A 19,707-nucleotide genomic window follows, 5' to 3' on the forward strand; every position below is an offset into this window, starting at 1 on the left:
TTTTCCTTCTCACCGGAGAAGGTGATAATATTTTAATTTCGTAGAAATCAATAAAAGTGTCAAAATATACATTCAATTTCAAAGAAAGGCGGCAAAGAAGTACGATAGACTTGTTCTTTCGTGTTTTGGAATAGTGACAGCAAGGCAGCGAGCGCCAAAAGGATACCGTGATAAACTCATCCGCTCATTCTCCGGCTGTTTTATTTATCCGGAGAAATAACACGTTGTATTTATCCGGAGAAGTTGTGTGAGTGCCAATAACTTTTCGTGTGAAAATGTGAGTTTTTAATGTCGCAGTAGCAAATTATCTGGACGCATTTACTCATATGAGCGATAAATGCAATGCCTGATGCAGATAAATTTGCTCACAAGGTGATGATTTGGCAAAGCATCTGCAGTTATGAAGGTAACACTAACTATTTCATCACTGGACCGATTATGAATGTACAACTTTTCAAGAAGTAATGCGCATTCGTAGTGCTTCAAAATTGGTGCATAACATCTAAACAGGTGACGAATCAAGGGTCTATGAGCTCAAAAGTAAACAGCAGTCACGGGTCGCCTGAAGAAGTAGTTGAGGCGTTCAAAATGCATGCTTTGGAGTTATCTGCTCCCGAAAGGAAAAAATGTCTCAAATTGGTTTAAGCGCATATAAGAATGTATTGATCTACAAAGAGAATATTTTGAAAGATAATAAACCCATTTTGACGAATATTTCACTGTCATTTCACTAAACATTTTAAGTCAATTTTTGCGCTGAGTATACTGAACCAGTGATTTACATGCAACTAGTTACAAAGCTTTTACAAACGTGAACAAGTTGTTCTATGACGTTTAGCAGCACTATCGGAAATAGTCGTGTTCAATTAAACGCATTGAATAACAAAAAGTCTGGCGGGTATCATTCTTATCTGAAAACTACGAGACATGGTAGCACAGAAGCAATACCCTTACTTAAACCGACAGAGAATGTATGAGTCATTCTAAAAAAATGAAAACAAACGAGATAGCTAACGTGCCGATAGAGGGAACGATGCCTGCAGGACGCAGGTACACGCCGGCGAGTTATGGGTCTGCGTCTGCTGAAGATGTCAATGCACTCACCGAGCATCGAAAATATTGGGACCCGGACACGAGGCTTCACTTTCGATTCGCTTTTGTCTCTGCTTTGTCATAATAAACCTCAACCTTTTGGCACCCATGAGATTCTCATACTATACCGTCGTCGGAGGTATCTTTACGCCAAAATGGAAGAATGTTGGTTTTGCCACTAGTTCTATCTACATATTTAAATGAAACAAACTTCGGAACACGTTTTTCAGGGGGTTTTGACAAAATCTAACTCCGGGTAATTTTTTTCACGTTTAATGAATTTTTGAGTTATTATCGTAAAAAAGTACAGGATAAATTTTCCTGCTACGGAAAATGTAAATGAACTTATTTTGACCCTGGTAATTTTATTTCTGAACTCCAAAGTGTAAGTTATATTTTCCGTTGATTATCATATTTTTTATATATTAGCAAATAATGAAGAAATCGCTGAAATAATTAGTCTGCTTATTCCCGTTTTGTATACTTATTTGTGCAAAAAATCTTATATCAATTTCTGAATAAGGTTGTCGCGGTTTGCTCTAGGTGCGATAAATAATAATAAAATAAATAAAATATTTGTAGTGAGAATATTCTAAGGAAATTTAATATATCGATGAAAGTAGGCCCATTAGGCTGTCGCAAAAAAAAATCAACGTTCGAAAAGTCATGGTGCTCGCATCCTAGGATGAAAGATATACATATTCGAAGCACTTGTGCAGAATAAAACAACTTTCCAAAAATTCATCTAGAGGTTCCGCAGATGCGATTTATAAAAAATGGCATTTTTTGAGCAAAATTGTCGTATATAAGCGGTTTTTGCAACTTTTTCAAGGCCCATTTCTTTAATTTTTTTTTAAATCCATAGATTTGAAGAGCAAATTGAATTTAACAGTTTATTTATATCAATGATAGAATCTCTTCAGCATGGCGAAAAAAGTATGTTTTAGACATTTTTGAAGAAAATCCGTACAAAATAATTATCAATATTTTTTCTTGTTAAACCAAAAATATGTATTGGAAAGTACAGCTCATTACGAAAATGTTTGTGAAAAAATATTGTAAAAATTCGGACGGGGACTGTGTTATAGCATTTTTAGTTTATGCCTTCAAACTTTGAAATTTGCCTACATTTTTATAATTGATCAATATCTCTACCGTAACTTCACCAGTGTAGGCATTCTGGGTATCAATTAAAAAGAATTTCCTCTATCTATGAAAATTTTTCATATTTAGAATTCACAATCTTACTCTGAGGTAGCTATGGAAACATTTATGGAATTGTGCATGATCAAAAACTGTTTCTTTTTCGAGAAAAAAGTGATAACACCAACGATGACATAATCTGTATAACATTCACGATTGATTATATTTATTTATTAAGGCTAGTGTATGATAAGTCTTGTAATAAAACAAACAAATTGAAACCATTTAAATATGTTATCGTATAAATATGGCATGATTGCAGTTTTAGAAGAATTATTTTGACCCTTCCGCTTTTTGGCGATAGTTATTAATAACTCGTTTGCATCAGGGCCATTATTAGGACCATCTTCGTTGAATTCTTCAGACGAAGCTACATCATGATCATTACTGAAATATTTTCCGAGCATGCTTTAGCATACATTATACGTTTCTTGGTAGCCCATGCTGAATGATCTAAAGACAAATTCAGTTGTATCGAAATATTGCAGTAAATTTTGGGTAAAATAATCTGAAAGGGTTAGTTCGAAGTATTTAGTCATGATCAAATTCATTGTGTAATGGTTAGGAACTTGAAAAACAAAAGAACTGGGAAATGTTTGATCAGTGTATCAGTGAATCTCTATACGCTATCAGATTACATAGCAAAAAAATTTTTTTTTAGGGTTGTCCTACTGGAGCTGTAGAGCTAGGTTCTCGGAAGATCTCCCGTCAGAATCACACACTACAATTGCCACCCACCAAAACACTGCTTAAGGCCAATTGCAACGAGCCGTGTTTCTGAATATGATTTTCATTGTACGGTTCAGATATGTGCGGGCATAGGGACTTCGCGATCGCGAGCGGCTCGTGCATTTGTACGTTAACAAGTTCGATCGCGTATGCGCGTGTATGCCGCGTGTGCTAGCCTGGACGTAGCTTCACGTGTAAGAATTCTATTTTATAACCATGTGCCTTTCGCGTGCGTTCTTGGATGGTCACGCGGACCGTCATTCTGATGTTTAGTTTTCAATGAACGGTTCACATTCTGCCAGGCAGTAAGTTACCCCATGTCACTAGAGGTCCCGGTCATGGAACATGTTGTCCAGTGGATGAGTGCTTTCTTTTTTGAATTGGTCCAATTAAAGGCATGGACCTAGTCTACTGATACCAAGGATAGAGACTTCCGGAAGTGACCGATTCATGATCGCGCGAGCGAAGGCGTTTGTAGGTTGACGCTTGAGACCGCGTTCGAATCTTTATAAGTGCTGAGACGTTCACCTTATCACCGGGATGTTATCATGTTTGCGAGAACGTGGCTGTAGGCTGCGTGTATGATCGCGAAAGGCTCAAGCATTTGTATGTTAACGTGTTTGTCACGTGTATGTGACTTCGCGTGTACAAATTCAACTTTATAAGCCGGTGCTAATCTATTCCGACAATAAGTTAGTGTCGGTTTCTGATGAGGCGAAGCCGAAACGCAACTAATTATGAAATAAGAATTTGTGCCCTCCTGTACAAAGGCTGGTTTTACCAACAAATTTTCACCCTGGTGAGAAATTTTGGTTTTTACCAAATTTTCCTCCTTAGGGTGAAATATAGCATAGACTTTATGTCGCCATGGATCATCTTTTTGTTTGGTCCACCTAAAGGCATTGGAGTCTATTTGAAGGCATTGAGCCGAGGATAGGAACTTCCGGATGTAATCGATCCATAGTCGCGCGAACACAGACTTTTGGGGGTTCACTCCCGAGACCGCGTTGGTGAATTTATATGTGCTAAACTGTTCACTTAGTCACCGGGGTGTTATCCTGTTTGCGTGCTCGTAGGTGTCGTGGATGATCGCGAAGGACTCAAGCGTTTGTATGTTGACGTTTTTGTCGCGTGTATGTAACTTCGCGTATATACATTATTTTTTATAAGCATGTTCGCGTATTCTTGAAGGATCGCGTGCGGATCGTGAATATACTTAATTCATAGTGTATGGTTCAGATGCTAGAAGAGAGTGAGTTCTCCCATTTCACTAGAATTCCGGATTATGTCGCCATGGAACGTGTTTTCTTCTAATTTTCTTCTATTGGTCCAACTGAAGGCTAAACCTTATATTTTAGAGCGGTGTCTTCAGGAAAAATAATCAGTATCGAATAGGTCTTCTCCAGAAGTAGATGGTATTAGGGTGGCTCTTATTGTTAGGGTGTTTCATAAATTATTTTCTGAGTGTGATTAGAATATTGCAGTCTTCTCCAACATCGTAGAGGAACTTATACCAAGCAGCTTTGCTGAGGACGTCATAGTTGTATCTCCAAAGGTTTTTATTTTATAGCTATTTTAATTAAACAACTTAGGGTGTTCCTAACAAAAACAGTTTTTTGCAACTTTTATATTATTGATTTCTGCACTAACTTTTTTATTTTTGGCATGTAAAGCTCATCAAGACATATTTTTCTCAATAAAAGAATTCAGATATCACTTTTAAAATCGAAGTTACTAGCAATATTGAATAAAAATTAGGCGCTTTCGAAATATTTTTATCTAAAATTGGGACAAACGAAAATAATGTCTTCTTCTTGCATTTCAAAGAAAATTCTTTCAGGCATGTTTAGAGAAAAAATTGCGAAGGTGATATTTCTGAAAAAAATTAAATCGAGTTTGAAAATTTTGATTTTACTACTGAAAAATGCCTCATGTAGAGTCAAAATTTCTCAAACGGACTACCTAAATTAGGTGATATTGCAATTTTGGTGGAAGATACAATATTTGATAGTATGTGTCATTGCAAAACCAAATCCAGATTGGCACCGCGAAAAAACATTTTTTTGACCATAATATCACAAGTTAACAGACATAACACTATGAGGAAATCCCTTAAAAAATATTGATTCGCGAATTTTACTAGCTTCACCTTTTATACACGGTCTCAACCATTAATTTGCAAAAGGGTCATCCCTCAGGCTCAGGAACAATTTTTCACTACTGGTCTATCCCCCGTATACTTGCGCATATATCAGTAGCGCCATAATCTCAAAGGCGGCCACAGTCCTTACTAAAAATATATTTAAAATGATCGTTTAAGCGGGCGATGAATTGTTTTCGAGTGTTATGTCCGTTAGTCTGTGATAATATTGACATTTGAAGTTTTTAGCCCATTTATTTTTAAAATGTTACTACGGGCGACCTACTTGACCGATTTTAACGAATTAATCAGCAATAAAATTGTCGCAGATTGTTCGTGATTTTTTCCGAACCGAAAAATTTCTATTTTGTATATTTTTTAAACAATTGTTTATAAAAAATTAAATAAATATTTCTCGTTCGAAAAAATACCACATATACTACTTTTAGTACCTAAAAACATGCCGTCAAGAAAAAAATGGTCCGCCATTTGTAACTACATTATTTTAAACTAAACGTGGAGACGGGCATAGAGCAGTTAGTTAATCGATTGCATTGTACACTGTTCAACAAAAATCACCTAATTTGGGTGGCCCATTTGAGATATTTTGACTCTAAGTAAGGCATTTTTCAGTAGTAAAATCAAAATTTTCAAACCCAATTTAAATTTTTTTTTCAGAAATATCACCTACGCAATTTTTTTTAAAACATGCCTGAAAGTATTTTCTTTGAAATGCAAGAAGAAGAAATTATTTTCGTTTGTCCCAATCTTAGATATAAATATTTTAAAAGGATCAATTTTTATTCAATATTGCTCATAACTTCGGTTCTAAAAGTGATATCTGGATTCTTCTATTATTAAAAATTGTCTTGATGAGCTTTACAAGTTTTCTGAAAATACCATTTATGAGAAATTAAAAATAAAAAATTTAGTGCACAAAAACTGTTTTTGTTAGGAACACCCTATATACAACTATGACGTTTTCGGCAAAGTTGCTTGGTACAAGCTCCTCATTTTAGAAGAAAAAAATCTTGAATCAAACTTTCAGCGAATTCTATACATTTCTTTTACAAGAAATGTAAAATTCATAGTTTGAGTTAATTCTATACCGTTCCTTTATAATACATAAAAAATCAACTTCATAGAAAGAATAGTAATCATTATCCTCAAATTCTGCTAAATAAAACGAATAAAAAAAATAAAATGAATGAAATGAATAAACTGATTTCGATACATTCAAAATACAATGATGAATTAAAACACGAATAAAACTAATATTAAGATTAACATAAATTAAATGATCAACTAGAACGAAATTAATAAAATCAATTACATGAGCAGTTAATTCTAGTGAATGCAAGGAATAGAAATGGTAAAAAGAATCAAACCTATAAAATGATTAATAGTAGTAAAAAGAATAAACTGAGTGAATGCAATAAAAATTAATTAGATAAATTACTTGAATTAAATAAATAAAATGAACAAAAAGGAATAAAATTGCAAAATCAATAAAAATAATACGCACTAACAGAACAAAAGGAAGGGGATGCATTATAAAAATAAAATTAATATAAAAATAAAAAGAAATATATCCAATAAATGAATAAATAAAATGTATAAAATAAATTTGGTAATAACTTATGTTAATATAATATTACAGTAATCCATTGAATGCAATTAACAAAATTAGTAAAATAATTAAATGTATAAAATCAATGAAATGTATAAATATGTACATGTGGGGGGACCCGGGCTTTAGACCGTAATTCATACCCCCATGATTTCTCAGAAAATAGTAAGACTTTTTGACTGTCGTACATATTCGTAGAAGCGCCATTCTGAAACAGATGAATCCCATTCTGTATCCACCGTTCAGCGGCTGGCGGCTACGCACACGTTTACACACGCCACAGTGAAGAAAATACATGATGCGGCAATCGACAGCTGTGACTACATAGATTAATGTTTTAACCCAATTTATTTATTTTTTGCATCTTCAGAACAGATTTCATAGGTAAACACAATTCCATTGTAAAAAAAACTAAAAAAATTGACTGAATTGCCCCTACATTGTAAAGGGATGGCAAAACGTTGTTTTGCTAATCGGCGCCTAGCACTGCCATAGAGCGGGTGCAAATTAATTTTTGTGGCTCCCAAAAGTAGCTGAGTTTTCTAGACCGATAATTTTTTTTCATATCTATCCATCTGAAAAGGCGATCTGCTTAGGTAGACCCGAATAGCCCCGGGTTCCTCTATTAATCAATCAAAATGAGTACGTTTTGCCTTTCTCAATAGAAAGGTATTGCAATTGCTCTGAAAACCGACTTTTTAACGGAGGCCCGGAGGGCCGAGTGACATATACCATTCGATTCAGTTCGTCGATTTCGGAAAATGTCTGTGTGTGTATGTATGTGTGTGTGTGTATGTATGTATGTGTGTGTATGTGCGTCTGTGTGTGTGTACGCGAACTCAATCTCACTCACTTTGCTCAGAGATGGATGAACCGATTTTTACAAACTTAGTCCCAAATAAAAGGTGCAACGTTCCCATAGGCTGCTATTGAATTTCTAATGGATCCGACTTCCGGTTCCGGAATTACAGGGTGATGAGTACGATCACGCAGAAAATGTCGAAATTCTGCAATGAATGTATAATGGTGAAAATTTTTCCAAAATGTGACCACAACTGCTTCGATTTGTAGTACTAGGTCATTAACAGCCATTTAAAGTCTCTTTGGTCACATTGGCCACCATCATCGGTTCCGGAAGCCCCGGCGGAAGTATCCAAATTCAGACTAACAGTCACATCGGTTTCTCGGAGATGGCTAAACCGAATCAACCAAACTTAGTCTCAAATGAAAGATGTTGCGTCCCCGTAAATGGCTATTAAATTTTATCCCCAACCGACTTCCGGTTCCGGAGTTACGGGTTGTGGCGTGCGATCACATAGCAAATTGTGATTCAAACCGATACTCCGATGGAGGCAAAAAAGGTAAAAATTTCGCTAAAATGTCTCTCAAATAACTTAACTTTGCAGTTCTAGGTCACCGACGGCCAAACAAACTTTCGTTGACTACATTGACCACCATAGACGGTTCCGGAAGTGCCCGAGAAAAGCGGCCATCTTTCATAACTAGCAAACTCATATCAGTTTCTCGGAAATGGTTAGGCCGATTTTCACGAACTTAGTCCCAAATGATAGCTATATTATCCCCACAGATGTCTGTAAAATTTCGAACGGAGCGCTTGTATGGTTCCGGAAATATAGACTGAACGGTCCGGTTACACATGAAATTCCCATATAAGCCGGAACTCAAAATTTTTTTCAACGGGGGGACCCCATGAAATTTCAGAAATCGAATTCGTATTTTTGATGCCAAACATCTTTAAAATGCATGAAACGTCGAGATTTTATGTTATCACGAATTTTTTTTTTAAATCGACTTTTTGGGACTTTTGGCCGATTTCGCACCTTTTTGCCTTTCTCAATAGAAAGGTATTGAGTAAAGCCATGTCAAGTGATCCTCGAATTTTTCGCAAAATCACCGATCTTCATGAGGTATATTTTATTGTATAGGGATTATGGTGATTAGCTTTTGGTATAAATAATTCGTTAAAATTCCTTTTTTTCTTTAAGATATTAACCCTTAAACTTTATTGCATGATAAAATTGAAAATTTTATATCTCAAAAACTACTGAAGATAGTTCAATGAATTTTTGCACACTTACGGAATGATATTTGCACTATCTTATAAAAATGCTTTTACTTTATAATTGTGTGAATAACGGTACTTTACATCTATTTAAAATTTTCAATTGTATTTTTTTTTCTTGTGTTCTTCACGCTAAAAATTTTCAAAACGTATGTCAAATTGTGCGGCAATCTTTCACCTTCAATAATCTGTATCGATAATTTTTCATTTTTGTTCCTATCGAGAGTTATAGAGGATTTTGTAACAGTGCGCTCTTTCAACGAACTGCCCACTTTGATGCAGCCCGCGAGAACGTTCATATTGGCAACGCCGCACGTCGTTACGTCAGAATGCGCATCGCGTGGTAAGTGCGATGCGATGACTAAAAGAAACCACATCTCTCGATTAGCGCAAAAGGGCAAACTTTTCAATACGTATTATCGAAGGTGATTTTTTTCTGGATATTTTGAGATGCGTTAAATTTTATTGACCGAAATGCACAACAAAAACTATAGTTGTTTAATACATTTTTTATGATTATAATTTAACGTTACTAACAATTAACATCTTTAAATACACTTTTGTTAGTCAAAATACATCTACGTTATATCCGAATTCTTTTTTAGTCTACAACATTAATATATGAAAATGGAAAATCTCATTCCAACAGCATTTTATTTCACGTTTTTATTTTCACTTTTAAACAACGATATATCTTTTGGAAAAAGTTTACATAAAATCTGTTGTTCAATTGCATCGATGTTGAGGTTTTTTTTTATCACTGTTGCTTCTGTTAATTCTGTTACAGTAAGATTCCGTTTTTGGCACGTTCCGTTTTTGGCATGCTCCATTTTTGGTAACAAAAAAGTACCGTTTTTGGCAACAAATGCGTTCCGTTTTTGGCAACATTTTTTTTGTTCATAGTAAATCATTTGAAAAATGCTCAATAATCATTTTGTTGTAATAATGGATATCGCTTTTGACTTTATTTCCAAACACAGGAGTCATATTTACTATATTTTATGGGGCGGGCATAGCGAATAAAGTTAAATTTGTTGATTTTTTCTATTATTTCATTCCATTCCAAATATTCTTATATAATTAATGTTCTTGTAACATTTATGATGTCACAAATTGAAAATAAAAGCTTTTAAGATAAGGTTCCATTTTTGGCAAGGTTCCAGTTTTGGCAACTGAAAAAAAAATTGTTGCCAAAAACGGAATCCTACTGTAATTGGTGGTTCTTCAAGTTCTGGTAAGATATTATTTATTTTTGTCGAACTTCAATTAATCATCAACGATCTTTATTTCAAAATCATCGTTACAGTTTTCCGCATGTATCTGTTGAGTCATCGAATATTCCAGTTCTATTACTTTGGAAAACACTATAAGAAGAAAAATTAAAGTGTAAATTTTCTTATATTTTACACGCGTTATAGAGGAACCCATTACTATAAACATGGGATGTAAAATTGAAAATTTAACCAAAATTGTGTTTTGTTCATATCCATATTTATTTTCGTTGCATTTTTTGCGCCCATTACGACATATCGTCGCTGTTGTGCTATCTTATGACAAGCGCCATTTTGCACATTTTGAGAAAAACGATTTTTAAAGTTTGATAATGAATATCTCGAATCTTATAAATGGTATAAACAAGTCAAAGAAGACAATTGATGCTTCTATCTATTCTGCATTAATTTCCCAAATATTACGAGGAAAAGTTGATTATGTTACGAGTTTTTACTAGAAATGTAAACAAAAGTCGCACTTACACGTGTCATAGGTGTGTATTGATGACAAAATTTGTATGACGTGTCATAATCGTGCATGGAAAATTTTCCATAGAAATAAATCATCAATAATTAACTTTTATTTATATCTTTGGCTTCAGTTGGTCTATAAACAATTGGTGAGATGCATTTTGAAGGAAATGAGTCAGGGAATCTAGAAAAAATAGTTATTTTTGGTTTCAGTGTTGCCAAATATGCTATATTTCCAGTTCAAAACTTAAAATGCATTTTTCTCACAATTCGTATATTTTTGTTTTGAAAATGATTATGCCATTGTGTTTCTCAGATAGTTTTACATATAAAAACATCCTATACATCAAGATAATTTGAGCCAATCTCCAGACACAGTCATTTGAAAGAAAAAAATAGAAAATTCTCAGCGCGTTTCTCGCTATATCTCAGTAACCAAGCAGAATGCCAAAATTCTGTAAACGCCACTTTGAAGAGATTTTTTAGTTAAGTAATGTGGCATATCTAACTCAGTTTACCCCAAAATGGCGTTTGTCATAAGATAGCACAACAGCGACGATATGCTACACATGTGTTGACTAATATAATTTTTAAATTTATCACTCCACATGGATTCCACAAAAACAAGATACGACGAACATATTTAAGAATTTTAACGGAATCGTTCGTGTGATCGACTCATATTTATAACATAAAACAATCGAATTTTTTTTAGCAAATATTGTCTATCTTGAGAAAATATAGCATTTCATCGAGTAGAATATATAGAAAAAACACCCAAGTGCGATCGAAACAAAAACAAACGTCAAAAAGTTTTCTCACTAGAACTGATACAAATTAAATGAGCGCGTAATTTAATGCATGACCCGATGGCGCATGGCTGAAAAATCGCTGTGTGGATTTAAGAAAAGATTCGCAATATACCGTGCTACCTCTCAGACAGAACTAACTGAAAATAAAACGTGATAAAGTATGTCAATTTGCGAAAAATATGTCAACGCAGGTTAAAACATGCCCACTACTCAACTTTGCTCATCGGCTCGCAACATCCGAGCGCGCTTGTCCGAGGTATTGAGTGACAGAAAATTAAATAACTCCTGAACAATATAATAACGCTAAAGAGCATGCAAATTACTCAGAAAACATCATTTTCAATTATCCATAAAGAAAAGCTTGTCTTTTTGCTTTAATCTAAGAGATGCCAATTTTGAACATGAGATACGCTCTTTTAAAGCGATGCGCATTAGGACGTAGCGACGTGCGGCGTTGCCAATATGTACGTTCTCGCGGGTTGCATCAAAGTGGGCCATGTGTTCAAAGAGCGCACTGTTACAAAATCCTCTATAACTCTCGATAGGAACAAAAATGAAAAATTATCAATACAGATTATTGAAGGTGAAAGATTGCCGCATAATTTGACATACGTTTTGAAAATTTTTAGCGTGAAGAACACAAGAAAAAATACAATTGAAAATTTTAAATAGATGTAAAGTACCGTTATTCACACAATTATAAAGTAAAAATATTTTTATAAGATAGTGCAAATATCATTCCATAAGTGTGCAAAAATTCATTGAATTATCTTCAGTAGTTTTTGAGATATAAAATTTTCAATTTTATCATGCAATAAAATTTAAGGGTTAATATCTTAAAGAAAAAAAAGGGATTTTAACGAAATATTTATACCAAAAGCTAATCACCATAATCCCTATACAATAAAATATACCTCATGAAAATCGGTGATTTTGCGAAAAAATCGAGGATCACTTGACATGGCTTTACTCTATTGCAATTGCTCTGAAAACCGACTTTTTAACGGAGGCCCGGAGGGCCGAGTGACATATACCATTCGATTCAGTTTGTCGAGTTCGGCAAATGTCTGTGTGTATGTATGTGTGTATGTATGTATGTGTGTGTATGTGTGTGTATGTGACCAAAAATGTCACTCATTTTTCTCAGAGATGGCTGAACCGATTTTGACAAACTTAGTCTCAAATGAAAGGTGCAACGTTCCCATAGGCTGCTATTGAATTTCTAATGGATCCGACTTCCGGTTCCGGAATTACAGGGTGATGAGTACGAACACGCAGAAAAAGTCGATTTTAATAAATTCTGCAATGAATGTATAAAGGTGAAAATTTTTCCAAAATATGACCACAACTGCTTCGATTTGTAGTATTAGGTCACTAACATCCATTTAAAGTCTATTTGGCCACATTGGCCACCATCATCGGTTCCGGAAGCCCTGGCGGAAGTATCTAAATTCAGAATAACAGTTACATCGGTTTCTCGGAGATGGCTAAACCGATTCGACTAAACTTGGCCTCAAATGAAAGGTATTGCGTCCCCGTAAATGGCTATTTAATTTCATCCCGATCCGACTTCCGGTTCCGGAGTTACAGGTTGTGGCGTGCGATCACATAGCAAATTGTGATTCAAACCGATACTCCGATGAAAGCAAAAAAGGTAAAAATTTCGCTAAAATGTCTCTCAAACATCTTAAATTTGCTGTTCTAGGTCACCGACGGCCAACCAAACTTTCGTTGACTACATTGACCACCATAGATGATTCCGGAAGTGCCCGGGAAAAGCGGCCATCTTTCAAAATTTACGAACTCACATCAGTTTCCCGGAAATGGTTGGGCCGATTTTCACGAACTTAGTCCCAAATGATAGCTATAATACCCCATAGAAGTCTATAAAATTTCGTACGGATCGCTTATATGGGTCCGGAAATATAGACTAAATCGTCCGGTCACATATGAAATTCCCATATAAGACGGAACTCAAATTTTTTTTCAAAGGGGGGACCCCATGAAATTTCAGAAATCGAATTCGTATTTTTGATGCCAAACATCTTTAAAATGCATGAAACGTCGAGATTTTATGTTATCTCGAAATTTTTTTTTATGAAAATCGACTTTTTGAGACTGCCGATTTTGCACCTTTTTTCAGTTCAATATTACCGATGCTGTTTTTTCTTTTTCAAAATTTTAGAACTCGAATAATGATTTATTTTCCTGTATATAGTTGTCATGTGATGTATAATTATAAAATGTAATATATGTATTTAAAAGCTTTTAATGAATATAAACAACGCACACATTCTCGTGATTCATGATTGAGAAAGGCACAATTGCACCGCTAGGTGGATTAAAATAGGCTTTTTAGAGTTGTCCAACTGCAGCTGTAGAGCTGGATTCTCTGTCAGCATCACTCACTACAATTGAAAACGAGACGGGAAATGTCACCCACTAAGCAGTATAAGGCCAATTGTAGCAGGCTGCCATTCTGATTGAGATATTGAGTATACGGTTCAGATGTGGGATTGTGGAGATATCATGATTGCGTGGAAACGAGCGTTTATATGCACTTGAGACACCAGGGTGTTTTCATGCTTGCGAGATCACGGGAATAGATGTTCAAGTGTATGTAATTCATATTTGCGTAGGTTTTTAAATGGTCCGCGTAAACTGATGTTAAATTTTTGAGTGTACGATTTGAATGCTAGAAGTGAGTGATTTGCCCCATATCACTAGAATTCCAATGTCGACCTAAGATGTGTTGTCTAGTGTATATGAGCAGAATGGTCCAACTGAAGGCAAGGACCCAGGCTGTTAGAACCGAGAGTCGAAGCTCCCGGACGTGACCGATTGATGATCGCGTGGGAATGCGCGTTTGTATAATCGCACCCGAGACGGCGTTTACAAATATTAAAACGTTCCCTTAATCACTGGGACGCTTTTACATTTGCAAGATCGCGGACGTAGGCTTGCGTGGATGATCGAAATTGCACGTTCGCGTTTGTGACCAGGGTTGTATTATCGCACAGGACTCGAGTGTTTGTATGTTAACAAGTTTGAATGATCTTGCGATTTTGAGTGTACAGTTCAGATGCTAGAAGAGTGTTTCCCAATTTCACTCAGGTATTCGGCCATGGCGCTCTAAGCCTTCTAGCGCATGAGTTTAGTCTTTTTTCTTAAACGAAGACCGAAGGCATGGATCTAGGCTGCTAGGACCAAAGGTAGCGGCTTCCGGATGTGACCGATTAATAATCGTGTAGGAACCGCCAAATTGGGCGCTGGTACAATCGCAATTGAGACGGCGTTTATAAATTCGTGTTAACAAGTGCTAACATATTAAGGCTCAAGTTACCTCAAGGCTTGGTAGTATGCGTAAGAAAAATTGTGTTCAGCTTTGCCACCAGATTATTCATTTAAACCTTTTCAAAACTCTAAAAGAAGAATATCAGTCGATTTATTAGATCATCACGATTCAATTCATGCAAAATACCTGCTGGAAAAACCATCGGCTTAGCTGGATGGTGCTTTTGAAAAAGTGGCTGTGATTTTTTATCACACTACCACACCGAGCTGGGGTACGCAACACAACTGCGCAATGAAAAAACCAGTCACTTTTTCAAAAGCACCATTTAGCTAAGCCAATGGTTTTTCCAGCAGGTATTTTGCATGAATTGAATCGTGATGATCTAATAAATCGACTGATATTCTTCTTTTAGAGTTTTAAAAAGGTTTAAATGGATAATCCGGTGGCAAAGCTGAACACAATTTTTCCTACGCACACTACCAAGCGTTCAATTCTAACACATGCTTAAAAAAGGTAACTTGAACCTTAAGTTGATCACCGGAGCAGTTTTTGTACATCGCGGGCGTTGGTGTGTATATGATTGTGATTACATGTTCGCATGCGTAACTAGATTTGTACTATCGCGAAAGAGGCACAAGCGTTTCTATGTGAACACGTCTGTTCGGGTGACTATTTTCACGACGCGTATACTAGCGTCTGTTTAACTTCACGTGTTTGAATTCGATTATAAAACCGTATACACCTTTGGATATTTTTTGCGGGCTATTGAATGTTCTGACGTTTAATTTCAATTTTTTTCATCCTGACGTTTAATTTTAAGTGTTCAATTGAGAAAAGAGAGTGGGCTCGCCCATCTCACTGGAGTTATATTAGCCACAACAGATCTAATTATTGAAAGTTATCTAACACCAACCCAATGCAATCTATTCCTATTCGGGAATATCCTAGATTTATCGGGAATTAAATACGATTTCTTGTTATATCAGAATGAATCATCAAACCCCATAACTAAAGAACTGACTTCGTTATTTCAACTAAACCAGCGATCACCGCGATTGGTCCAATTGTCGAGTAAAGCCAACACAACGTCATTATCCATTCCACACCCTGATCGCCACAAAAGCCTAAAAGTTGCGATTCAACCCGATAAGCTCCTAGTTCTGGTTACCATGTTCGATTTCAACATAGTCTTTATCTGCTTAGCACGCGTCGCTCAGAGTTCTGTAGACATATTGTTTTTTAATAACTTTAATAAACAAGTAACAAGAATCCTTCATCATCACAGAAAACATAATATGTAACTGATGTGCCTAATAAAAGACAAAAAAAATACAGTCATGTGATGAAACGAGCTGCCCACGAAGTAGCACTGTGATGTAGTTCCGTTTGGCAAAAGGGAGGAAAAAGAGTAAGGAGTAAGTTTTTAATGGTTAGGCACGAGCGCGAGTCCCACAGAGTGCCAGCACATTACAGACCATCTTTTGAAGCTCTTTAAACCTTATTTTAAAAAACACACAACACATTGTATCAGTTCGCCGACTGAGTCGATAGGTATATAAGATTCGACCCTTTTAGCCTTGGAAAAGATGTGCAGGAAATTTTAGTTGTGCACTATTTACGCAGATATGGACCAAGTTAATCGTCAGCTATTGAAACTAAGCTTGATAATCTAAGATCTTGCACTAAATTCTGTTATTGGCTTCGATTCTACTTTTGTACACTGAAAGGTCGTCCGTGTCCATCGAATTCCTAAAGATTTGCTCAGTAATGAACAATGTCATCTTCGTTCAATGGTTTTTTGCCAATTTGAAATTTTTGTTATCAGCTATCGTCGCACGAGAAGCTTGCTTACTTTCCATTGCAACATCGCTGAAACTCAGTTACAACGAACGCGTTAATCACGTTAATGATTTAGGTGTCATTCTAAACGAAAGACTAACGTATTACTCATCCCTTCCTATCGAGCAAATCGTTACTGGGTTTTATGCTCAAAATTTCCGACTAGTTCTAGAATCCTTTGTGCTTCAAAACTATATGTTGCTTCCTGACGCGCTCGCAGTTTGAATTTGCAAACGTCGTGGGCAGGGATGCCACATTGAAATATGTGTTTTGGTCAAAAAAATCTTTTTACCATCTGCGATGACTAAAAAAGGAAAAAATCTGTGGAAATCTGTGATCAATTTCCAAAAAATCTGTGAAAAATTACAATATTTCCAAAAATCTGTGAAAATCTGTGAAATTTTCAGCAAAATGCCAAAAATCTGTCATCTGTGAAAAAGAATCTGTGATCAAAAATTATGAAAAAAAATCTGTGAATATGGTAACCCTGGTCGTGGGTTGCCCTTGTGTTACGTGGAACAAGTATGTTAGCAGATCGGAGACATAGCAGACATACGTCGTACTACTGTTGGCTGAATACAATGATCCAAATTAACCTCTTCATGCCAAATCGTGCTCTTCGTCATCAAAACCTGCTGCACATCAAAATACGCAGCATTAACTACTCGGCCAAATTAGAATACTACCGCAATGGTCTTACTATTTTATCTGACACTTTATCATTCGGATAGATTATTATATTTAAGAATGACGAGACAATTGATTTTAATGTTCGTAGTACATATCTACGCTTCGTGCACGTGAATTAAATGAGTCTATTATGAAGATAGTAGGGTTACTGTGCCCTAATTCATCTTAGCACCTCTATTCATCCTACCCATTTGAACACATTAGTTAGAGCAGTGTCTGCTATCTCAATTCAACGCATTAGCTCAAATGGTAGGACGAATAAGGGTGCGTTGTACTCAACTTTTCGCTTCGCTCTAACGCAAGTATTTTGCATTTTCCAAGTCAGATTTTTTATTGATCTGCTTCTTAAGAACGAAGCAAAGATGTTGATACCTATTTAAACGCAATCCAATCAGTGTAAGCCGAGTTATCGGCAAAATAGTATGACATCGTTACTAATGAGATGAATAAGCGTACGTCTACCCTAAAAACATTTCTCTACTACAGCTAAATCAGTGATCATTGAATTTGAACATCAGCTCATATTATTTATCAATTTTCAATAGTGTTGGCAAATTTTGTGTATTTTGACGATTCAAATGTTTTAAGATTTTAGCGGTTTCTACACCTCTTTATAAAGTAAAATTCACTTACCATCGAAACGCGTTGTAGTGAAAATACACCAATCCCAATCCGTACAGAAAAGCTGGATCCCTCCAGTAATCACTTTTCAAGGAATAAAATTTCTGATATGCAGAGAGCGCTAAAATTAAATCGAAAAATGTCAGATCAACTTGGCTAACTAAGCAGTACAACTCGCACAACCTTTTTCATAATCCTCCAGCAACAGGTGAAAGTGACCCAATTTACAGTATGTCTTCGGATCAATATTGATATCCTTAACCGGCATTTCGTCCGGTATACTTCTTGCTGCTTTCATTGAATCGACCGGATTAATAGTATGGTTTTCAGATTCTCTGCTAGCTTCGGTTTTAACCTGGCCCGGTAAATCTTTCATCTCAACATCCGACATTATGTCCGTTGGTAAGTTTTCATCTACTTTGATATCGTTAGCAGATAAATTCCCTTCGGACTTGATAGTAATCTCTCCGGAGTTGCCTAACTCGGACGTATTCGACGTTTGCGTTGTTTCATTGCCATCAGCATTAGCGCAGCCTTTTTGTTCCTTTTGGTTTTGAGCCTGAATTAGCATACGTTCCAAATATTTGACGGCCTGGAAAGAAGAAACGCGATGCACAAAATGACGGAATGTATATTAAGCGTGTTGGTTACCTTCAACACCAGAACCTTCTTCTTTTCATTTTCCGGTGCGGAAAGCCTCAAAAATCCGTACTGGCGACTGAAATTGATTATAAGAATAAATTTATTTATGTAAACTGATAGGGTTCTCAGATAAATGTAAACGCTTTGGCGAGTTGGATCAACCTTAGCCTAACGAGACAATCCAAACAAAAAAATGTAAACGCCCAACCCGTTTAATTCGGAACTGGACAGCGCGAACAAAACCTCTGTCCAAATCTGTCTTCCCGAAAGCTCCCTCAACAACGAAAATCTCAGTTCAAGTATCCGGCTTCGTTTGTTGTATCTATCAGTCTCTCTATGTAATGCAGCAACGGCCAGAGCGTTGTTGCGAACTAGAAGCCTGAGTGGACAAAAATAATGGCCGAACGTACCTGTCGAGCAAAGCCAGCGCTTGCAGTTCTTGGGTGGAAATATTGATCTCATCCAGAATCATGACTTCCAGCAAAGTTCACACGCGCCGCGGCTAAACTTAGAACATTATTTGAAATGACAAACGCGAAAACAAAATGCGATTTGGAAAGGATTTTCCACAATAATCACGAGCAAATCTCAAGACGTGTTGGAAGAAAACACTCGAGAAAACTGATGTACTGCAAAACTGTCACACACGACCACAAGCAAACTTAACTGTCAGATTGGAGGAAACTGTTATACAACGGTCAGAAACGGAACAGTGTACAAGGTGCTGAACATTGAACATCCCAGTGGACTTTCCGCTCTTAGCAAAAAACAACCAACGCCAACTATTCCCCACTCAAAAAATAAATCACTTTGATGTTATGTGAATGATCCTGTAAATGCCTACGTTCCAAATTCTTACAAACATTATGTGATTCCTATGAACGTCATATGGTAACCCGATAGAAGCTATGTGTTTGACACATAATATTTAAGTGATGAAACATTTATCGTTAAAATACAGTTTACGTAGAGTTCCTATATATAGAGTTAGGCGGACACAAAAGCCGGAAAACTGGCAGCTCTTATTCCAGGAAGAAAACACTAGCAACCCATGCAAATGTTCAAGCTCTAGCTTAATGATTTCATTGTCGTCGTGAGTACGAACTTCACATGTACGAATAGAAAACCAATTCGAAGATCTGATGATATGATTTCATACTCATACATACGAATATCTCTTTGTGTTACA

General features: G+C 36.1%; 1 protein-coding gene across 1 annotated transcript in view; it reads right to left on the bottom strand.

Moving 5' to 3' along the window:
- LOC131681250 (histone demethylase UTY) overlaps window positions 1-19,137 on the bottom strand; it is a 220,400-nt gene extending 201,263 nt beyond the window's left edge. The window contains exons 1-4 of the mRNA XM_058961959.1: window positions 18,929-19,137; window positions 18,528-18,594; window positions 18,060-18,468; window positions 17,889-17,997 (exon numbers count right to left, since the gene is read on the bottom strand). Coding sequence (XP_058817942.1) covers window positions 17,889-17,997; window positions 18,060-18,468; window positions 18,528-18,594; window positions 18,929-18,990 — 647 coding nt within the window. The 5' untranslated portion in view covers window positions 18,991-19,137. The remainder of the gene's footprint in view (window positions 1-17,888; window positions 17,998-18,059; window positions 18,469-18,527; window positions 18,595-18,928) is intronic.
- Window positions 19,138-19,707: the final 570 nt, after the last annotated feature.

The sequence above is a fragment of the Topomyia yanbarensis genome, chromosome 2 (assembly GCF_030247195.1).
Source record: "Topomyia yanbarensis strain Yona2022 chromosome 2, ASM3024719v1, whole genome shotgun sequence".
Lineage (NCBI taxonomy): Eukaryota > Metazoa > Arthropoda > Insecta > Diptera > Culicidae > Topomyia > Topomyia yanbarensis.